Source organism: Chaetodon trifascialis, chromosome 4 (assembly GCF_039877785.1).
Source record: "Chaetodon trifascialis isolate fChaTrf1 chromosome 4, fChaTrf1.hap1, whole genome shotgun sequence".
Classification (NCBI taxonomy): domain Eukaryota; kingdom Metazoa; phylum Chordata; class Actinopteri; order Chaetodontiformes; family Chaetodontidae; genus Chaetodon; species Chaetodon trifascialis.
Window position 1 is genome coordinate 17,418,022 of NC_092059.1, and position 24,302 is coordinate 17,442,323.

A 24,302-nucleotide genomic window follows, 5' to 3' on the forward strand; every position below is an offset into this window, starting at 1 on the left:
TAATTACACAGCAGATTACAATCAAGCTGAACTATGAAATAATACAGTCAGCAGTCAATTTCTACCAGTGTTAAGTTCATCATGAAAGTCAAAGATCAAACATTGTAAAAGCATTACCCCTTAATAACTTCATAAGGCCTCAGTGTTTTACATCTGGCTATAGGTGAACTCTGTATTTCAATCTTAATTTTGAATCTTTCTTTTTTGTTCAAAAGTGTGAAGAGGAGTTTGGTTGCTCTTAATTTTTGCATTCCATTCGTATGAGAAACATTAACGAACATGTTGTTTGTTCTGTTTACATGAAGACAGTATGAAATGCAATTAATAGTCCTTCACTTCAAAAGTCTCTTAGACTCAATAGAGAAAATCTTCATCTCAAGTCTCAGTGAAACACATTGTGATTCTCACTTTGAGCAGCGTTGTGAAACCCTGCAGCTTAGACCTCCATGTGGTCTTGAGTTAAAGCATGTGCAGGCTGAGTGTTTTGGAGGGCACAGTGAGGGGAGGAAGGGGTTAAGGTTGTACAGTTTATTTTGGGCAGATGGGTGGAGGCTGTTGGAATGTGCCTGAGGGAGGGTGATAATGTGGCCACTAGGAACCCCAGATCCTCAGCAGAAACCTGGCATGCCTCTATCAGCCTGCAGCAGTTGGAACTGTCTTTTTCTTTCTTAGGTTGGAGTCATGTCATTTGTATAGCCAATGTCAGGCATAATGTCGCTATGAGTTCACAACAGCAAGGGTTCCTGGCCCAGTCTGAGGTAAACATCTCCATACAAATACACAGGGCATGAGATAAAAAGCAGGGGGACGAGTTGATTCAATATGTGGGAAAATGTCAATGAGAAAAGTGAACAAGAAATTGTAACACATCACAGCAGCTGGATTGTAACCCAACAAATGGCTAGGTAATAGGTTCAACATCAGGTCTTCACACCTATCTAGGTCCAAGGTGCCATGCAGGTGAGGAAACGTGCACCAGAAACTCACTTTTAGCTGAGGTCCGCCCCAGGCTGTGTGTGGCTCAGATATATCAGCCAACCTGCATTTCTGGTGGATCACCCGGCCACCTTCCTCTCTCCACACTCTCAGCTGAAAGGTCACACTAAATCAAGCCAGGAGGCGCTGTCTGTTAGGATGTCTGATTACACTGTGGTTTTAAGTGAATTAATCAAAGTATTCAAGGAACTTTGCCAGCAGTGTCATATCTGTCTGTGGCAGAGTGCGGCGGAATTAAATAAAGGCCAAGAATTTGTGCAGATATCAAATTATGCCAGCATTGTTGGATCATTTTGTAATTGAAACTGATTTGCTTTGCTGGTGGAGTGCCATTTCAACTGAGTTATTTCAGTGATACCAATGCAACCCTTCCCCATACAGTGCATCTACCCCTTTAAATATCCATATCAATATCACTCTTTGGATTGTCCGCTGTGTTTTTATTTCTGAGAAATATTTACACTCCTTTTAAATTTAATGTCCATATGCTGTCCTGCAGCCAATAGGCTTGCATGCATCTGTTTCAATCAGCCACCAGTCAAATGTTGGAAATATTTTCATAGGGACAGTTTCTTTAATGGAAAGTGAGGTCTGTGGATTATGCAGAGCAATTGGGAAATTACTTTTGGGAAAGTTGTTTTTTCTTTTTTTTTAATGTAAACTCAAAGAAAACCCATTCACTTCTGTTGTATCAGGGCAGCATAAAAGAGATGGACATTCAAAACCTCTCAAACTACCTGCATTGGTAGATAGATTTCAAACATTTAGACAAAATGTGTACATGTTTTTTAAAATGTGTATAAAATGAGTCTTCAAAGAAGCCAGAATTTGAAGCCACTCGTGTAATGAAAATTAGCTGGAAATGAATGTAGCTGTGGTGCTTTATTTTGATTAATTCTACAAAATTTTCAATAAGTTAAATACACAAAGTAATTAAGCAGTATTAAGAAACATTGTAATTTGTATTGTCTCGATCTTGATAAGAACTCAAAATCCCACCATTTTACCTACATAAGCTACATTAGCTACATAAGCTATGTTTGCTAGTTAGCCTACCAGTCCTTGTTAATGTTGCCTCCTAACAGTTAGCTAATAGCTATCTCGATAAACTTGTTGGCTAGCTGCTGGACTCCCAACATTATGAAAGAATGAGAAAAGTTATGACAAATGATGATTTGTCACCTTTTGCCATTCATGTTTGTCAGTTAACTCACTGTAGCAGCACTGTAGCTCTTTGGCTCCAGAGCAGCTCTTCCTCTACAATATATATGTACAATTACAATCTGGTTTCATGAATGTGTTGTCTCTTTAATGCTCTGGTGTGTATTCATATAACTGCCCCATTCCGCTGCCCCCTTTATTAACAATAACCTCCTGAGGCCAGAAATCGTCCAGAGGCCATGCAGAGCCTTTGAAGTCTCCTCTCCTGTCTCTGTGTCTGCGTTAAACACCAGCAGCTGGGCAGATGGAGCCCAGATGGACAGTAAAGTAAGGATGTCTTTAAAAATTCATGGCACTCACCATGATCAGGGCGAATGGAGGGGAGTTGACATTAAACATTAAATTGCACACACACACACATACACTCATTGGGAGTAGGGGGAGGGGGCTGTTAGTGACTTCAGGAAGTGTAGCTCGAATGAGAGCCAATTGGGAGCGACACTTATTGGGATTGCCCATCAGGTTTTTGCTGATACAGCTGTCTGATAAGTGCTTTCATGGTTTATATTCCTCTGTAGATGTCGTCCCGGCCTTTTGATCTGCCTTAGGAGTGTATTAAGAGGCTGGTCTGTGCTGTTTTTGCATTTTATACGAAGTGTATTTTCACAGCTGTAGTTTTGTTTAGTTGGAAAGCACTAAAAAGACACAACTGAAATCTGCCCAGAGCTGCCTTCAGTTTTAGAGTTCACAGATTGACAAAATCATGCATTGAATAGCTTGTGATCCATTTAATTGACAATGTGTTGTCCTTCTTAGATCCTCAAATCCACTGGCCTTTTTGCTATTAATGAATAACTGGTGCCTAACTATGTTTAAGGATTACTAAGCTATGTCTTTGCACAACTTCGTCATTACTCAAGCAACATTTTTCACACTACTCTTTTTTTTTTTCCTCCAATCCATTTGCTTGGATTTAATTCATTATTCCAGAGTACATTAACTCCGGAGCAACAAACCATTTGAACTTACGTAACATGCATCACCTGGAGTGGATTTTCTTAACTGGAGTCTGCAGGGGTTGAATTAATCAGCACAGGGGAGTTTTCATTTAATTTACTATGTTCTCCTCTGTGTGCAGCGATCTGCGTTTAACTGAAAGAAAACAAGAGGTCAGTGGGCCCTGTTCATGTCATGAAAACAAAAGGCCAAAGCAGCACGAGAAGACCTCTGAATGTCTTGTGGGGTGGAGTGTGGGAGGGGAAAGAGAAGGTGCGACTGAGGGAGCAGGAAAACGTCAGTCAGTTGGCATTGGGTTTTGAACTACTGCCAAGTCGAGTGTGTACTACATGCTCATTTTGACTGTGAAGCACTGCAGAGCATTAGAGTGGTGTCCAACGCGTAGCGTGCAGCATGGAGCTGATGCCAGAAACTGTACAGCCATGGGGATTCTGGAAATTGGCAGGGGCTCAATACGGAGGAGGAGAGGGGGGTTGGAGCAGGAATGTAAACAAAGATTGCGTAAAGGCTGAGGCTAGCTCTTTCGTCCTGTCTGTTTCTTTGGCTGTTGTGTTATTTTGTACAGTATTGATTTAATTTTGCCATGATCCTTGATTGCTTGTGGTTACTCCCTCAAGCTTCCTTCTGGCTTTCATATAGAATGAGGAAATGATTATTTTGAGCCGGGGAGAGTTGCACAAATCCCACATTGTCTTTTCCACTGTTGTGTGTGAATCTTATTTTTGACCCCTCTTCTTCCTCTCGAAAGGAAATATGAGTGCTGGTTCATCTCTTTCTTTCCCCTTTTGTCCCTGCACAAAGAACTATTTACTGTAGCCTTGTATCTCAATATAAGCACAAAAATAGATCTGCCCTGAAAGGTTGGAGTTGTTAGCAAGCAAAGCCCTAAGTGACGTCTTTTCATACAATGACCCAGTCGAAGGCATTCAATTGAACAAAAGCAATGCATGTGTGCTGTCGCCTTCAGATGCTTTTGAAAAGGTGGCCTGTGTTGAAAGCTTTCATTCTTGAAAGAATCAATTAAGAAATAGGTCAAACACAGATAGCGATACTTAGCTGCATATTTTCAAGGTCTGAATCCCGTCTGTGCTCTCAACAGCTCTAACAATATGCAGAGCAGAGCACACTTCTCTGTCATTGTGTCATAAAGGACACCATGAGTGCTTTGATCCATAATCATTTGACCCCTCTTACAACACTCTGGCTGCCCTGTCTTGTCTGTATGATAATAGCAAACCTCCTTTATTCTTTGGGCATGGCAGGAGGCCTGAGTTGTCAGGCTCTGTTGACATTACAGATACAAAGAGTGATTCTTGACTTTCATTTCACACCAATATGAACTGATAATGGACCCATTTCCACTGCAGATATTTTCACGTGTTGTAGCAAGAAAACCCACATGAGTAACTAATAATGTTGATAATGGCACCAATTCCAGGGCCCTGCTAATGTACATACTTAGTGGTATGCTTAAATGGAATGGTGCTACCACCTTATTAATTATGCATGTGTCCAATGAGTGGAGCAAATGCTATAGCAAAATGTGTCAAGGCAGTTTTGTTCATTTATTCTTGTTCCCACATGAGCCTCCAGGTTTTGACTGAAATGGAACAACTGTCTCAGGTAATTGTCAAATTTTTCTATTTTTAAAGCTGATGAATTTCAGTTTTGAGATTTAGGAGGAGTGGGTCCACATTCTGTTAGCACAATATCTCCTACACACATACAAACACAAGGCTGCATGGGATACACAGTCCTGACAGTTGTTTCATGCTATTTCACTGACTGTTCATTAAGAAATGTGGCAATGCACCAAAAAAGTCAAGGACAGCAATAGAAGGGCAGCTTGGATAGAGTGTGCAGGAAGAGGTGGACTCATTCTTAATGATGACTGTTTTTGTCTGATGTCAGTATTGTATATATTTGTATGTGTCCGCACACATACAGTTCATCCAGGTAATGTCTAGAAAAGGTCAGGGTAGCAGCGTGACTGCAGCTACGTGTCTTTGTCCTGTTTGAATACGAGCACTGTTACAGAATGTTACAGGCCTTTCCCTGAACCTTCTGCTACTCTTCTATCTCCGTCTCCATCTGTCTGCCTTCAGACGTAAACATTATCATGGAATCGGAACTGGCGCTGAATAAATGCCTTCAGCTTTCACACAAATGCTCATTAGATTATTATCTAGGTCAGACTTTTCTGCCATTCTGAGGGGAAGCAAGTTCACAAAGATGTCTTACAGGGAAATAACATGGAAGGCCTTGTACCAGAAGGACCAAAAAAACTGATGCTGAATGTGGTATCAGTTATTTGGTTTATGATCTTTAATTGCTGTTACACCCACTTCCCCGCCTTGGGTCTATTCAGCTTTGCCCTGCCCAGTTTGGGCATCCATCATTGTGATACTACTCATTAGTAGTGTGGTTGCAACAGATTGCTCACAGCAACATACATCAGACTCTCAAGGGCCCTGGGAAAGCTGGCTGCTATTTCTGATTGTTATCAAATGTACAAGCCACGGCAGCTGACGATGGCGGGCAGGAATGGAGTGCATGTAGAGCGTGGGATAGTGCTTATTCTGGTTTCATGTCCTGTCTTCATCAACTGGTTTTCGCCTTTTTCTCATGTCGGCAGGGTATACTGTATATCCAATTATATCCGACAGAAGCCGAGCATAAAAATTCTTTGGCAAAGCCCTGCAGAGTGAGGCCTCGCTTACAACTTCTCACACCATAAAGAAACCGTGTCCCCAAAGATCATTAGATTTCAGGCTCTGACTTAGACTTCGACTTTTTTTCATCTAAAGTCTAATCACTGAATATCCAAAGGTGTATTCTGGTGTTAGGAAAATCGTTCTGTCTAGAAATAAAAGGGAAACTTACACATTTGTCGTTTATATTAAAATATATTTCAGAACTTGAGGTTTTCGGTCTAACTGGGTTTGGAAACCAAACTGAGAATCTTGATTAAACCAGGATAGAGTTAGTCTTGTGGCTCAAAGACTTGCTGTGTTTCAGTCATATTTATGCTTGGTGTTGTGGTGTTTTATTCATCATGTAAACTGCCTGTGGATCATTCTCAGAGTCTTTTTCTAACTTGCTCGTTGCTTTCTCACATTTTGAGGGTAAACATGACTGCAGCACATACAGTGACACCAGATACGTTCAGTCACAGCAGCTGTTGGGTCCTCATCCTCAATCGATGGAGCTGAATTTTACGGGGTCAGCCGGTCAGTTAGGATTATGATGCGTTTGAGGCTGCCTGCCAATAAAACACCGTTCGATGCATCTGCAATCAGACAGCTCCATTGTTGCTGTTAATTGTGTGCATGTGGGGGATGGGGAAGGGCAGGGTGGGGAGTGGAGGAGACAAAGATAGATTCATTATAGATGTCAGTATACAGAGACATGTCAGTGCAGTTTCTGTCATGCTGCTGTCAGCTCGGATGACTGACTGGAATATTTTCCAAATGAACATCAGCAGTTTAATTTCACACAGAGAAAGTTAAGAGTGGTGGCTAATCTCCCCCATGTTTGAACTGTTCAGTGACAAATCTAAATAAATTCATCTTTTTTTTTTCCCAAGTGTCGAGAAATCTGATCTCAGCTCTCAGTCATACTAAACATGTTTCAGGAATTATTTTATGATCAAATGCTGTTGGTTTACCTTTTTTTTTTCATGTGAGCCATGAGTCCTTATCAGGTTCAGTTTGCAATTTTTATTATTCCTAGCCTCTAGTAAAAGTGATGTGTGGCTTCTGATCACAGAAGGGTGTGTATGTATAACAGAAGTTGGCTGACTTGCCTGTCTTGACTGTCTTGTTGTGTCCTTACATTCTGCTCTGTTATCAAGTAATGAGCAGCGATAGACGACAAAGGACGGCGACGTCGCAGTTCTGCTCACATTGCTTTATTAGCAGTGATCTCTGGAAAGTGGCGTGCAAACAGAACACAATCCTGAGCAACAAAGGAAGAAAAACAAACAAGAACATGGCTAATGACGTCAAGAATCTGACTCTTTCTGATCTAGTAGTCAAGCAGAACAGACATATTGAGAAATCAGGTGGAGTGTTACTTTAATATCTGGTTTCTCACCCAGTCTGTATCAAGTCACAAGCTGACTCAGTCTTTCTGTACTCACTGTATAAGGAAATGAAGACCTATTGTACATCTGTGTTTCTCAAATGTTCCAGTGTGTGAAAGCAGTTGACTTTTGTTTGTAAAACCTCTAAGTTGCTTAAGTTGAATAAAGGTCCAGTCTCCATATAATGATGCAAAAAAGAGCCCATATGGAATCTGCTTCTCTTCTTTACTGCAGTGCACAGTGTTGTGTGTTTTGTATATTAGCCTTGGGTGTTACTGAGTTGGACTGCAGTTTTTGGTGGAAAAAAAAGAAAAGAAATTTGACTGTTTTGTTCCTGAAGCGATTCAGCAGAATCGTGACTGTGGTAACTGCTCTGCCAATACTGTTTATGAGCTTGCTGTGATGACGGTAATCAGATAATAGCTTCAATAGTCAGAGTAGAGACTTTAGTGCACTAAAATTGAATCATGGGGTGACCCCCACTCTGTGAAATTCCTTCTGTACACAGAAGAAACTGTGCTTGTACTGAAGCCAAATGTGATGAACCACTTTACAAACCATGGTTAGATTTAGATTTAGCCTTCCTCCTACACATTAAGTAGAGTCGGTCATTAACCAGCCTGAATACAAAAACAGTACATAACATTACAGCGGACACAAACAAAATTCTCTGGTTGCTATTGAACCCTAAACTATTTGATCCACATCTGGTCAGACTGTTCAGAGGTATTTGTAATCTATCAAAATTCTAGAAAGGCAGACTTATTCTCATTGAGATTCAACATTGTAGTTTGTCTCATTACATCGTGGCACTGTAGTGAAAACATGTTACAGTAAACAATTACAGCACAAGAGCAAATAACAGCCAGCGTCATGTGCTCTTATTCTCTCGTTCCTATTCATCACATGATAAACACACTGCAGTTCACTTTATACTGAGCAGTAAATAAGGGTTTGAATCACCGTGAATAACCGCTGACTTTTTGTTGTGTTACGTAGTTGTAATTTACACATCCGTCGTCTCTGCTGTGACCTGATATTTTCTTTGTGAGAATACTGATGTGATAAAGTGCTGCTGCTTGTGTTGATTCGGTACATTAATGACACTCATAGAAGGGCTTTGGCCTGGAACAATGCAGTGTTTGAATATGGCAGATCATGTGTAAATGAGCTGCATCAAGATCCCCCAAAACATCCCCTCTCTCTACTGGCCATACATTCCCTTCCCCCACTGTCATGTGTGTGTATCTATCTATCTATCTATCTATCTATCTATCTATCTATCTATCTATCTATCTATCTATCTATCTATCTATCTATCTATCTATCTATCTATCTATCTATCTATCTATCTATCGTGCAGATGATACCCCAGTATACACCCACACACACACACACACACACACACACACACACACACACACACACACACATATGGTTTATTCAGCTCTCTTTATGTGTACTAATCATCACTACTCACCATTGTCTGTTTGCAGGAGTTACTTCGATGTAGCCATGCTTAAAAATGTTACGCACGCACATTTTTCCATTCAAGTCAGGTAGGACGATATGTAGAAAACAAGTCCATACTAATCTCTCTCATGACAAGAAACAACCTAAGGACTTAGATTAATATGAAGTTGTGAAACTGGTCCTCCAACATTTTGCTTAAGGGGATTTAGTCTCAGTGCAAACCTGGTTTCTGCTTTGTACAGCCTCAGAGAAAGACTCCCGTTCAATAAAACACATTATGCAAGGTTATCACTCGTTATCTCTAAAAGACGGTCTATAAAAATGACTCAACTTGAGTCTGTGCTGTAGCTACCTGTAATAATGCAACCAAACAGATCATTTCAACCATGTACTTTGCAAAAATGATAACAAAAATAATAATAGATTCATTCAGTATTAAAAACTAACAATAGACATTACCAGCTCTAAACAGCCTAAATGAGGAGATGAGAGCTCATAAAATGGAGGATATATTATTGCCGCAACTTGCATAATTTAACTTTGACCCCTTGTGCGTTGTGTGTGCGTGTCAGGCTCACCTCGAGGTGATCGAGGTGATTGGCAGGTGTAAAGGAGCGTGCAGACGATACCCCGGTCTCCTCTCAGTTTTGGTTTTCAGTTGCAAAGCTACTATTATGTGCTATGTGACACTTGTGTACTGCTGGCTTGCAAACTTCCATTTGCATTAAAGGTGAAGTGGACCCTTCCCCCGTCACCCCCCCAGTATTACCTACCACCAGCATTGCTTTGATAGCTGTGTAAAGCTTCAGCAACAGGCTGCTCCTTAGTTACTGATTATTTGCAGTATAAAACCACTTTGTTTTCTGTGCCTAAGGCCTGTTCATAATTTATCTGCAGACAGACTGTCGCTGACCTACATACACAGCCAGGGTGGGAAACTATTAGACAAACATTAAATACTTGTTCAAGTGTGGCTGTGAAGTCTGAAGTTTTGGCTCTTCAACAGCTAACCAGACAGCATTTGGTTAACTTCCCGCTGTCACCATTTGTCAGCAGAACAAAATTCTGGCTGTGATGCTGATTCTAAGTTTGGTGCTGCAGAAGATCTGTATAATCTGTATTCTGGTTTTTATCATCATTGGCCTTAAAGTGTGAAAAAAGTTGTCTAATAATTTAGCAAAGTTTTTGAAAATCCTATTAAATGATCTGGAAATGTGCAGCTGTAAGCCAGCTCTGCAGTTTTAATGGGCCTTTTTGTAACAAAGCATTTGGTGAGGGGGTGTGAACTGGCTCCCAGCATTACCAGTTGGCCCAGTTTCTAGTCGTTTATCTAGTTTCTTGTCATTTATGTGAATAGCAGAGCTTTAATCCAGGAGGGGCCCCTGTCCCAGCGCACATACTATAGACATAGAAACCTATGTGAGCCTCCAATTACCACACCCACCTTAGCCTGATAAAGTCTCTGTGTGTATATATATAGATGTGTATATGTGTGTGTGTGTGTGTGTGCGCACGTGCGTGCATGCGTGTGTGTGTGTGTGTGTGTGTGTGTGTGTGTGTGCGTGCGTGTGTGTGTGAGTGGTAGTGTCAGGGAGGCTATAATGTACATAAGGGTTATATGGAGCTGACAGAGAGTAAGAGACAGGTACAGAGAAGAAAGAGATCAACAGGTACAAAAGGACAATGAGGGAAAACAGAGATGCAGAGAGATAAATGTTGGTGGTTTGGGGGGAGGCAGTGGTCTTGCCGGTTGGGCAGGATCCTGATTGCAGCTGTTAGTCAGTACTGAAGCCTCCAGTGCCTGGACCTATAACAGCTATGCAGCTGGTCCATTACCAGTTTGTGTGTAAGCCACAGGTTGACATAGTTTAAAGAGAATATATTGTCTGGGGAGTGATGTGTACATTTCCAGCCACTCAACAAAACCTGTTTACTGCATTTTTCTCTCATTTTCCTCCCTTTAATGTACATTTTTATTTGTCACTATGATTACATGGGTGTTGTTCTAAATTAGACAGCATCTGGATGGTTTCATAGGTTGTTGAAAGAACAGTTCAATTTCCATTACCTGCTACAGAGAACAGCCTCGCCCTTAAAGCATATAACCGCATCAGTTTACTTCCAGTATTTAACTCCACGCCCAACCTTTCTGTCACAGTGTTAACATGGTTTACCTTTTAGCAGATTTCAGTCAGCTGTTGTTTTCACAGCTATACACTTGAACAGATTTAGATGGCAGAGCATGAATCATCTGGCGGTTTGATTACACCGCGTCTGCAAATGTGAGTGAAAACTGCGATACAGTCACGATTTGAGAAAAGTTTAAATGTGACTAAAACCGGAACTCTCTATAGCCATGTATGCTACTCTGAGTGTTTATTCAGGTTAAGATAATTAGAAATTTTAATTTAAATGTTGTATTTGAAGTATCAGTTGAATTAGTTATAGAATATTGCAGTTCATATACATGTATTCAGTCATGTGTATTCATTGTTCTATTAATATGGGAGCAGGTTGTGGTTTAGGTTGTGTTGGCAAAAATTATGTTGTTAAACACTTCAAAAGAACAACTGAATTAAATTGAACCTTCAAAAGAACAATTAAATCCAAGAAACATGGCAGGTAACAGCTGCAAGAATTGAGATCATAGTCACATGTTCATGGATACAAGCTGGATACCATGTCCATGCCCATGTTAACTGTGAACGCAGGATGAGAATTGAAACTGGATATGCATTAGCAAGAGGGATACTGTGAGTGTGTGAACTCAGTTCACACCTCACCATAGACTGCCAGTTCCTTCAGCAGAGACACAGTGAAACTAATCGTCACGCTGCCTCTCAACACAGTTCCATGTCCTCAGATTGCTGGGAATGAACATTCATCACATGCTTTAATAGACTGCATTTTGGAAGTTTTAACCTTTTTCACATGTTTCTCTCATTAGAATACAAAATATATTTGTGCGCTGCAGTGAGCAGCCGTTACTATATCTTGAGCACTGGAGGGACTGGGATCTTAGCACAAGCCCCCTTGTCTCCATGTGACAGCGCTCCCACCCTGCCACAAGGGAAATATTTGTTTGTGTGATCAGGACATAGGAGAGAGAGAGAAAGAGAGAGAGCAAATAAAACAGTTGTTGGGGGATGGGAGTTGGTGGGGGGTAATTTCCAAGATTTATGGTGCGGCACTTCACGAAATGCATGCATCCTGTAATTAACCCCCCCCCCCCATGCCTACACCAGACCTGTACATTACCCTGCATCCCCCACCACCCCATCCACATCAACCCTCTCCAGTCCAACAGTCCCCACCCTTCTGTTCCCCCAACCCTCCACATAATAAGATCTGATGGCAGCTTGGTGTCACTAATGAGGGCTGAATGCCACAATGAGGGACGGTCTGTTTGTGGTTAGAGGCCACTCCTGTCACCATCGTACTGGATTTTAGCTGGATGAGCCTTTCATTTTCATTTTCTCTGGCTGAGTGTGTAACGCAAACACAGCAGTCTTCTGGTACTGTCTGTCGTTTGGTGTTTCATTCCCCTCCACCCATTGATGCAGTGGCCGAGTAGTTTGGAGGTTAGCTAGTAAGTCAGAATGAATCTCAGCATGCAACTTTCGGTGAAACGTCAAATACACGTGCAATTTCTTTAATTCGACTCCATGTCTGAGTTATAGCACATCCATGCTCGGTGACTGACAGATAATTGATTGGCAACTATTTTGATATTTGGTTATTGATGTTGTTGGGGGTTTTTTGAAGCTAAAATGTCAAATAGTCTGTGTGAGGATTTGCTGTTTTTCTGTGATTGTAAGGTGAATATCCATGCTCTTCCTTGTCAAGAATGCTTGACCAGAGGTGGATGCAGCTTTTTTTTATCTATTACAACAGAATATCTGACTCCACACAAACAGCCATTAAGTCTTAAACAAGCTCCTATCTTGCATCTGCCAATATGGTTGCACCTCTGAGAGTTTGTTGAAGTGATGAGCTCTCGCTGGCGCGCTGCCACTCTCTCTGAGGGTGTGTTTGGCATGATTCTGTGTGTGTGTATGTGTGTGTGACCTTGTATTTATCACATTGTGGTGACAAAAATCTGTTTACACAGTCACATTGTGGGGACTCACCTCCCTTATGGGGACAAAATGCAGGTCCCCTTAATGTAAATCATTAAATTTTAGGGTGCAGACTGAGGGTAGGGATACGAGTTAGGTAAGGTTAGGTTAGGTGTAGGGTTAGGAATAGGCAAATAGTGGTTAGGGTTAGGGTGAGGCTCCAGGAAATGAGTGTAAGTCTGTGTAATGTCCCCACAAGTGAGAAAAACACAACGTGTGTGTCTGTGTGTGTGTCTGTGTGTGAGAGAGAGTGAGTGAGAGAGCAAGACACCAAGACACAGCGACATAGTTTCTTTTCTGCTCATTCAGCATAGGCGCTGTGTAACAAACACTTGTAATGGTAGAGAAAACCCTTATGTTTATCAATTAAATCCTCTTGATAGATACTCTGCATTGTTCTACAATGTATCAAACAGGAGTGAAAATGACCAAATAAAAATGTGAAGTTGATATCTTTATCTAGATATTCCATTTATTTTCACAAGACAAAATAAAGCAGCAATCCCCACAGTTAAGAAGCTGGAAGCAGAGAATGTTCAGCATTAATTGATTGTGAATGTAGCTGCTGAGCAGGTGATTGCCTCAGGGTTAGTTGTGGTTTGATGTGTCTTTGTGGGAACATGCTTCGCCTTTGTTTGATTGTGCTTGGTTGTACACTGTGTTTCATTTTTGATAACAGATGATGAAAGTCCATGACCTCACTGTACAATGTGTACCTTTCAAGAGTTGCACACTGATGCTGCTTGCTCACCTTTGAGACAGTCAGCTTCAACTGCGTCTGACACATAAATAGAAAGACCTCCAGCAAGATATTTCACTATCACGCTGGGAATCTAAGCTGGAAAAACAACCATAGGCTTAAAGGCCTCACTGTACTCCCCCAGAGTGGGTCCCCCACTTTTACTGCTAACTTTCACCGAACTTTCCAGAGCCCTGGGCCCCGCTAGCAGCCAGACCCACATCAGGTTCTCATCAAGCCAGACTGGTCCATGGCATTTCTTTAAGTTTCTCTCTCTGTCGTCTCCTCTTCTGATCAGAAGGCAGCTGGTTGGTTTCTCCTGATGGATCTTTAAGGTTGAATGTCCATGTCGTCATTCACAAGCTGACAGATTTGTTTTTGATGTTTACACGAATTCACCCTGCACTGAGGACAGTTTCTGTCAGCTGTTTGATGCGCCGTCACACATTCAGATTGTTTTCGTGACAGCAGAACACCTTGGTCTTGGTATTCTAATGTTGAACCTCAAACATTAGTTGTTGCTTCATCTGTCTCCCTCCTCCTCTTCTCCACAGCTTTATGAACTGGATCGAGACCCAAAGAGAAAAGAGTTTCTGGATGACCTCTTCGGTTTCATGCAAAAGAGAGGTATGTGTGTGTGTGTGTGTGTGTGTGTGTGTGTGTGTGTGTGTGTGTGTGTGTGTGTGTAACTTTCCTAAACACTGCATTACTACATCACATTTGTTCTCACTCATTAAAGTAAAACCTATAACATCCATTCTTATCTGGTCATACCATATCTCCTCGCTTTATCTCAAGCCAGTGCTACAGAGAGACTCTTAATAATTACATGTAGAGAGGGATGAGCCCCCCCCCCCCCGCTGCCTCTGACATACGACACAGCACCGTCGACTCATCTTTCACTCACATGGGTGGGGTCTTTATTCATTTCGGAGATGATTGCTTTATGGCTGCGCAGCCCCTCGTTGTTCCCAGGCTATAACTAGAAGGGACACATCATTTCAATGCCTGGTAATGGATTGGTTTGCCTTACCCATCCTGCTGCTTGTCCATGCAGCCTCTACCAACACTTCAAACACACGCACGCACACACACACACAAACACAGACTTAGCCGCGTGCATGCAGGGTCTTCACACCGGTGACACACACAACATGAGAACAGCAGGCTGAGCAGAAAAAGGTCCAATGTCTCTTCATTCAGACCACTCATTGGAATTTGGAATTGTGCAATAAAGTGTTTGCATGTACCGGGTCTACGTATGCCCAACGGCTCATTTCAGATGTTTCCTCCCTCATAAATACCAAGCTGCCGTGTTAATTTGACAAGTTGACTCATGGCTTAATCAGATCAGGGGGCAGACGATCGACATGGGAGACAACATGTGTTCGCAACGAAAAACCAGTACTAAATGTTTACAGTGTCAGAGCAACAGGCATTGGGTGGATCAGCCAAGTGTGCTCTGGGAATCTGAGAGTGCCATCTGCAGGTCATACTGATAACTGAGGCGTTGCTCCTTTGTATGGAAACGGGATTGATCATATTTTCCATTGAACGCGGGCCTTATGATTGTCTTTGGGATTACTATACATTTGAATGAATATCATTTAAAGGCTGATTTTCCAGTCTGGCAAAGGGACTTTTGTCACAGATAATTCAAAATTCTAAGTATCAAGTAGGTTTTGTTCCAAGGCATTTTCTCTCACGCTGCTGGGCTTGTCATGAACATGCACTCATATCATCTCTAGCTTGAAGACAAGAACAGCCTGAAAAACAGTGGTGATGTGACGTGACAGCATTCTTCCTCAGTGCTCCCTGCTTTAAGATTAACATTAAGATTAAGATTTCGTCACAAATTTTACACACAACATGCAGAGTTGAGGGGGAAACTGCACATGCCATGCATTCGTGAAATTCTTTCTCCTTTATTCCTCAAATGTTGTCGAGTGTCTCACCCTCGTTAGGATGGTGCCCGAAGCCCCTTTCACACATGTAGTCTATCCCTGAAATATTCAGGAACATTTCCTGCATGAGGTCATGTGTGAAATCCGTACTGGCAATTTCCAGAAACCCCAATGATTCCCAGCAAGAACTAGCGCAGGAAGATTTGTCTTTCAAGTTGAGAAGAAGTTTCCTGCCATGACAGTGTTTTTACTCTCTGATGTGACCTTTTCCCTTTGTGTTTGCGTGTGTGTATGTGTTATTCCAGGAACCCCAGTGAATCGTATTCCCATCATGGCCAAGCAGGTCCTGGATCTGTACATGCTCTACAGGCTGGTGACAGAGAAGGGCGGCCTGGTGGAGGTCATCAACAAGAAGCTGTGGAGGGAGATCACCAAGGGACTCAACCTGCCTACCTCAATCACCAGTGCAGCCTTCACCCTCCGCACACAGTCAGTACACACACAGACATACATACTTGTACTTCTATGCTTGTGAGGACACTCACTGACATAATGCATTCCTTAGCTCCTTACCTTAACCTTAACTTAACTCTAACCTAACCCTGAAAACCCAGTCTCAGCCTTCAAACAGCCCTTTGAAGTTGTGAGGACTATTACAAGTAGCTAATGAATTGGACATCTTTCTGGAATTTCCCCTTGCAGGACTAATAAAGGAATATTGAATCTGAATTTGAATCTTTGCAAATCTTTGCAAAAATAGAGATCAGTAACACAGCTGATGCAGGTTTTTCTAACTTTAGGTAGCCACAACTCTTCATACCCATAATCCCTTTGTGCTGCTCAGCATTTCAAGCATGTGGAGCTGCTGGCTATCAGATGTCAACAACCATTTCGTTTTACCAATTAACCCCCATGTTTGAAGCCATTTCCTGTAGCTGGTTCAGATGGCAGCACGCTCTCATTCCTAATGAGCTGCACCACCGATCCCTTCTTCTCAGAATGAGATCATTTCAAGATGATGTCCAAGAGTATCTCCTTTTATCACATCAATTTATTGTCCATCACTCTGTATCTTGTATGATTAAGACCTATTTTGTTTTTATTTTAGAGCTGATTTATTCAGTGTATCCAGTGATCTGCTGGAAACACATCTTAGGTGTTTAAAGGGGTGCATTAAAAATTTAGTATTGTATTTCCATAAGGTTTAGGGACTTGTGAGAAACATATTAATTTTTAAAAAATGGACAAAATCAAAGCAGCAAAGACCGCGATATCCTGATTTTTCATCCGTAGCGAGGGTGAAGTTCCATAAACAATAGATCATACACTTCCCACAATGCATCTGGATAGCATTTTTCTGTAAACACTCCTTGCCTGGTAAATGTCTGTGTCTATCAAACTCCATGCAAGTTTTGTTACACAGGATTTCTGTTAAAATTTCTGTCTCGTATGTGTGTCTTTAAGCCCAACCTGAGACAATCCTGATGACATCACAATCACATCATTAGGGTTGTTTTCTCAGACTTGACAAAGCTCCACCAGAGCCACAGGAGACACAGACACAGGAGACACCTGTTTTTACACTATGAGTGGTGCATGATGACAAACCTCAGCTCGAGTGTGTGTGTGTGTGTGTGTGTGTGTGTGTGTGTGTGTGTGTGTGTGTGTGTGTGTGTGTGTGTGTGTGTGTGTGTGTAAAATCAGGCAGACTAACATCTTAGGGGTAAAAAAAAAAAAATCCCATCATGTTATGGATAGAGAAAACGGCACAACTAGGGGTCAGTTTTGTCAGTTTTAACAATTAAATGCATCATAAATACAATCCATAAATACAATGTGTTTCTTCCAGATACATGAAGTACCTGTACCCATATGAATGTGATAAACGGGGTCTGAGTAACCCCAATGAGCTCCAGGCAGCCATCGACAGTAACCGGCGAGAGGGCCGACGACAGAGTTTTGGCAGCTCCCTCTTCACTTACTCACCCAACGGGACGCCCACCATGCTCTCATCGCCGAAGCTCTCCACCCACAGTATGGGCCTGACAGTGGGCACCAATGGGGCCTCGCTGACCCCAGTCCACAAGATCAAGAAAGGTGAGATTTGTGTATTATTCTGCACTAACGTCACAGGGGATTAACTGTTGGGAGTCAGTGACTGAATTCGAAGAGTCACACTCATCAGAACATTTAAGGACTAGCTGTAGATTTTGGTTTATCCTCTTATTTTTAACGTTGCTTCACACACTTGAATGTAGTAATGTCATGAGCTCTTCATTTATAGTCTCCCAAAATGGTAGTCTTAATCCAAAATGACAAATACAGTAACATCAAGTAGGAATGTAATTTATGTTTTGCCTGGATAACTCATCATATTCAGTTGTATTTGAGTTTGCTCGGCTTAAGTTCCCCCTTCTCCTCCTCTCCATGGCGTCTGGTCAGAAGAGGAGGGAGGCCAGCCCCTGCCAGGCGTCGGTGTGGCTCGTTTGCCAGTGGGGGCCTTGGCGGGTCACTCTGTGGCTGCCGTGCAGGCAGCAGCAGCTCAGGCAGCGATGGCGGCTCAGGTGGCCGCTCTGGAGCAGCTGAGGGACAAACTGGAGGCCGGTGAGCCTCCAGAGAAGAAAATGGCGCTGCCGGCCGAGGAACATCAACGACTGCTGCAGAGAGCGCTGCAACATAACCTGCTGGCCATGACCGCTCAGATACCCATGAACATCCGCATCAATAACCAAGGTACTGAACACACAGTGGACTCTCTGATATATTCAGCCAATGTGCAAGGAGCAAAACAGCCGGTCACAGATGACTTTGAAGGCTAATTTCGTCACCACATTTATGTGAAACTAAACTGTAATTTCTAATTCTGTTGTCTCTTACTACTGGGGAAATCAAACTGTCCTATCTTGCTAAAAGTAGATCTCATCTTTGGTCAGGAAATGAACAGACATCACTATATGCAAATCATCCACATAAAATGAAAATATAACACCTGGTGATGATTGCCATTGCCTAAAGCTAACATGTATGTAGATAATAGAATAGAATTTGATAATCCATATTCATTTATTTAGATTTACAATAATCAATCAGCACAAAGCATGTTCTTCCACAAAGGTAGAACTGCTGGATCAGACAGGAAGCTGCTCATTTTCAAGATTCAGTAATTTTTCAAGATTCTTAATGGGCTGAAAAAAGTCATTAATGCATATCACATCTGCTCTTTGCATCTCTGTGTATTTGACATTTCATTGTTTTGCCCAGAATTGGCATGAGCTGTATTGCAAGCATTCTTACTCTTCCTGGCAGTTAGTATCTCAAGACATTCTTGTCATCTTACCACAAACCACAACACCCAGTAGTGAGGAAGCAGGTCTATATGCTGACCTGTTTAGCTTATAGAAACAGATGCATGCATACATATAGAACATATGTGTGTTTGTCTGCGTGGGGATTCCCTTCTTTGACCGTATAGCGGGGTTTGTCTTGTCTGATAGAACATGAAAACAGTTTCTCAGTACTGATAATACAGCTGACTTCAGAGAAATGATGAATTCAGTAGCTTTGGAAATTGTTTGTGCTGTGAAAGAGTTTTATGTTCTTAAGTTGCTCAATGTTGTTTTGTCTGATTGGTTTGTAGATAGGGCAGAAGTCAACTCTGGACTAATGTCATAAAGATATCTTGCAGTTTTAATACTGAATAAAAGTACTGTATAAATGATCGGGTTTTGTTAACATAGCTCTACTTTGGTTGTCTTCCTCATAGAAGGCAGGCAAGACTCGGCCCTGAACCTCACCACCAATGGCACAAGCAGCATCAGCATGTCGGTGGAGCTCAATGGAGTGGTGTACACTGGTGAGTATCACTGTGAGGTGGCACAGGAAGTCCAGCTGATCACTTCCTGCCATGTTTCCTGTCTTGTTAAGATTAAGATGCAGAGATCAAAATTCACGTGTCTGCGTGTTAAGCATGGAGCAAGAGCCAGGAGATAATTAGCTCAGCTCTGCATGAAGCCTAGAAACAGGGGAAAAAGCCTGCCATGCTCTCTCTAAAGTTAAGACATGTGCTCAAAGATCAGTCATTTAATCTGTACTCAAACAGAAATGTGACTTTCCAGAGTTTCGTTGTCACGGTATACTTGCATGATTGTTTGGTGCCATCAAGAGCAAATTCACCTTGTGAGGCAGCTAACCAGGCTTCAGGTTATGTACCACAGTTGTTTCTGACCTGTCAGTGTCCTATGAGGTGCTTTAGCTGTGCTGTAACAGCAAGAAAAGTAATGCGATTTGAAATTTGAAAACCACAATGGCGGCTCCTAAAGAGGTTAGCATAGGTGCTGCTATAGGATCAATTATATTGGAACTGCTGAGCGTTTCTTCATTGAAAGAAGAGCAAAAAACAGCTAAAAGGCTTTTTTTTTTGAAAGCCAAGTGTTATTTGTAAGTGCCCTTTACCAAACAGTTTCCATGGACGACTTCACAGGATGTTGTTTTTGTGATAAACCGTGAACAGAGCCAAGCTGTTTCCCCCCTGCTTCCAGCCTTTATGGTAAACTAGGCTAATCTCCTCACGGCAATCAGCTCTGTGCTTCACACAAAGACATGATCTTTTCATCTAACTCTTGGAAAGAAAGCATAACTTATTCTTGAAGTTTTACTTTAAAATTGAGATGAAATCCAACGGACATATTTTGTATTCTAACCTTCATTTCTTGTATCTTCTTCTCTCCAGGCGTTCTTTTTGCTCAGGCAGCAGCAGGGTCGGCCTTGTCCAGTGCTTCTGGATCGTCCGTCTCCAACAAGACGGTCAGCAGTCGTGCCGCTCCGCTGCAGCAGCAGAACACACCTACCTCAACCTCAACCTCCAGCAACTCATTGTCTTAACAAACCCCCTGCCTTTCCCATTATTATTATTTTTTAATTACCACGCTAAGTAAAGCCAAAAATCAACCTCATTTTCTACATAATCTATGCCAAAAAGAGAAGAACCATAAACTGTACAGAAAGACACAAACTGAAACTCACATCACTTGAAGTACACTATCTCAGGTTTTCTCTCACCAAATCACCTCTTTTGTTCTTCATAGCCAAAAATGATTTCGGAAAAAAAAAAAATAACCCAACTGAGAGCCAGTATATGCTAAACAAATATATATGCACAACCTGTGAATTATTTATTTCTGCATAAATGTACAGATTATCGGAGAACAAAAGAGAAGGTAATAACTAGGAAGGGTAATGCACTGTTTACACACACAAACACAGCTACTGATTGACAGCGATGTTTTATCCTCTAGGGGAGAGATTTTTTTATTTTATTTGATCTTTTCATTGTCATTATTATCATTATTGTTATTCTCTTTATTGTGTTTTATCATTTAAATCTTTAACAATCCTCTCACTGCAGGAAAAAAATCTATATATTTAGAATTCTATTAAAAAAAAAGAAAATATGAATATCCTCTATTTTTAATCAGAAAAGCTTTAAAGGTATATGTTGTTTCTTCAGGGCATATAACAATGTACCGTTGTGACCTCATTTTGTGTAAGACCTTATAACCTTATTCACATTGCAGCCAGTTTGGATCTCTGTGTGGAAGAGCGAGTCTGGTGCAGGTCTGTGCTCCTGTTGTGTACTCAGATACACATCATGTCAAAGCCACAGATTCTCCACTGAAACACAAATGTAAAGCAACTCCATCTCAAGAATCTGCAAGGATATCGGTTCACTTTTTAATATATTTGGTCCATTTTTGATGGCTACCAGAGCCTAGGTAGTGGCTGATTATCTAGAATGCTTTGCAGCTGACATCCCTGCTGAATTCAAGCTTCTGTTGGACAAATTTTCTCTAAAATCCTCACCCATTTGTTTGCATGAGGCCAGTTCAATGCGTATCCTTGCCAATCTTGCAGGCATTTTGTTAAGCTTGAAGCTTGATGACCTAAAGCCTTTCTTGAGGGTTGGTTTTTTTTTGGTTTTTTTGGGTTCCCCTCGCTACACCTCAACATGCTGGACTTTCTGAGCCTCAGCAGCGTCCACACTGACTGTTCGAGTTGTGAATAATACACGTTTTCGATTGTTCTCAGGTGTCCATCTGCTCATCATTTTGTACAATATCTTGACAGAGCAGTCCTTTTCAACATGTCTCTCTGCGGAGAGATCTAATTTTTGTCCTTTTTCTAACTTGGCCTTTAGTGGAGTGATTGTCTTAAGGTCAGATGCATGCCCGAATTTGTAGATAAAACCCTTCAGTGATCAGGAGCGCAGCAGGAAAACTGTGATTTCCTGTCTTAATTTCACAGGAGTCGTGTATCCACTAAATCTAAATCAGCGTGGAGACACTCACATGGACAATCACGTGTCAGGTGATGCTATTTTAGCTTCAGAAAAAACTTATTCTGACAGTTATTTCAGCTCATATCTGACCTTTTGTTGTTTTGTTTTTTGTATTATAGATTACAGATGCTTTTATTTTTTGTGTCCACTCTGTGTGTTGCATGACTTAGTGCTTCTTCTGATCCAAGTGCTTCTTATCCTGTGTGACAAGGACAGGGTCTCCTTGAGACTAGTTCGTCAAGGATAAAATAGAGAATGTCTTGTGATCTTCTGACTGTTTTTAGATGTTGCTTAATTGAGGCTTTTGACAATGGAGCTCAGAGGTAATCATAGCTGCGGCTTGTGTCTTAGTGTTTGTACGAACGCTTACTGCATTCAGATTTAGAAAAAGTAAAGTCATCTACGGTGGAGATAGCATATCATTCATAAGTCGTTATGTCTCTGCATTTTGAAGTAGATCAGTCATTCAGCTTTTTGAACTTTAACCTCTCTGGACTGTCTGCTGTTAAAGATTGTTACCCACCCCCACCCCCCAGCCTCAACCCTCTGCAAAGCAGCCTCATTCCTACTGACGTCAGGAAGTAAATCAAGCTTTGTATGTGGGTTCTGCTCTGAGGCCTTAACACAGCATGAGATGATCAGAGAGCGAGCAGTACCTCCGTCTAATCAGTTTTTACTGTTCCAGTCAAATATCACCAGATGGCTGTCGTGGCTTTGATTCTGGACTCGCTGCTCTGTGGGAAATCGCCACCAGCTGCTACACAAACATCGGTCAGTTTTGAAAAGTACTCTTTATACTCAGGCAGGCGCTCATTCAGAGACGCATGCAATCATCAGATGTATATCTGAACTTTACTAAAATGGTGAGAGTACCCCTCGACAGAGAGCGAGCTGTTCAGGCTCACTTGTTTCATTATTTCTCAGTTAAAAAAAAGTGGAACTTTAGTTGGATGTTAAAAAAAGATGGTCAGAGGCAGAACAGCGTTCAGGCAGGATCTCATTGGTTGAGTTACTTCTCAGTGAAGCAGAAAAAACTTTTTCCATGGCGACAGAAACGAAAATGGTTTATAACTCCCTCACAATCCCACTTATTCACATTTCAATGCATGCCAACCTGCGCCACCTATAGGCAAGAGAAGTAGCAGCAGCAGTTTTGACTTAAAGATGTAGATATTTTGAAGTCACCGTGCTCAAGCAGTGTGTTTGAGGTTTTACATTTTACACCTATACCACCTGTCAGCTACAATAACTATTACTAGGGCCATTTCAGGGGCCAAACTTGGTAATAACAAACTGAAATTTATGGAAGTTGGGAACAGTAATAAATGGCATTAGGTGTGAAAGTCAGTATAAGTGGTGTATGAATACAATCGTAGATATGAGGCACTTGTTGTCAATGTGTAAAGCAAAAAAAGGACAAAAAAACAGACCTTGGTTTGAGGTTAAGGGATGGAGACTGGCTTGTGGCAGGCGGGCTTAAATATCTGAGGAACACAGGCCAGATGTTCCCGGTTAATGTAATGGCACCACAGCAACACACACACAGACACACACACTACACGTACCAAGGCAAAGGGCAGTGGGGTCGTCACACTATAAATGGAGAATCATTGTGTCATAGCAACCTTCAGTGGTTATTAAACACATTAAACAGACACATAACTCAGCTTGTGTCTGTACAACACGTTTGCTTTCTTCATTAATCGTTGAGCTTTCCAGGCTCTTGACCCTCAGACAAGTGAGCTGAAATGTTAATTATTTGTAGAAGGAGTTACTGTTCGACCTATAAACACAGTTGTGTGATTAAATTGAAAGCTTAGGACAGACACTGAGTGGTTATAGAATTTTTCAGTCTCAACACGTTATGGTAGTTACTTCAGTTGCTCCCAAGTTTATATTTCAAGTACGAAACTTTGTGTTTACTATGCTTGTTTTCTCAGTTTGAAATTATAAACGTCAAGCACTCAAAAAAAAACTGTTATAAAAAGGAGAAACAGTTGTCAAAGTTGCAGCAGTTACTTCTTTCCTCATCTGAAGGTGGCACAGTTTACACTTCCTGCGAGCGCACCTGCTTTTCTCTGCTGTTGGGGCTCTATAACTGGACACCAGAGTCTGGTTGAATTTCTGTGTCTGTTGTTCATACGTTTTAGGTGAGGGGTTCACAATCCCAGAAGCAGGCTACTGAGACTATTAAAGCTGGTTTGATTTGGTGTTATCAAGGCTAGACAGTAAACCAGGTAACACAGGACTAAATCCACATGGTTTTATAATCACAGCTGCCTCTTTCCCCGACCTCTGTGCTGGGTGTCAGCAGCTCTTTGGCTCGATCCACTGAGGTTCAACTCAACCAATGAAATAGTTTTTATATCTGAGAAACATTTGCAGAACTGAAACTCCAGTCGGTGTGAGGTTACAGCTTTCTGTCAGCAGCCGTACATACAGCAGGTGGGACATAATACCAAACCATGTTGCTATT

At 41.7% G+C, this 24,302-nt stretch overlaps 1 protein-coding gene across 2 annotated transcripts in view; it reads left to right on the forward strand.

The window, feature by feature from the left end:
* arid3a (AT-rich interactive domain 3A) overlaps positions 1-20,926 on the forward strand; it is a 40,476-nt gene extending 19,550 nt beyond the window's left edge. The window contains exons 4-9 of one of the 2 annotated variants that reach the window (XM_070960964.1): positions 14,143-14,215; positions 15,798-15,981; positions 17,342-17,589; positions 17,935-18,225; positions 19,256-19,345; positions 20,222-20,926. In XM_070960964.1, the coding sequence (XP_070817065.1) occupies positions 14,143-14,215; positions 15,798-15,981; positions 17,342-17,589; positions 17,935-18,225; positions 19,256-19,345; positions 20,222-20,373 (1,038 nt within the window). In that variant the 3' untranslated portion in view covers positions 20,374-20,926. The remainder of the gene's footprint in view (positions 1-14,142; positions 14,216-15,797; positions 15,982-17,341; positions 17,590-17,934; positions 18,226-19,255; positions 19,346-20,221) is intronic. The other variant, XM_070960965.1, reaches the window with a different exon arrangement.
* Positions 20,927-24,302: the final 3,376 nt, after the last annotated feature.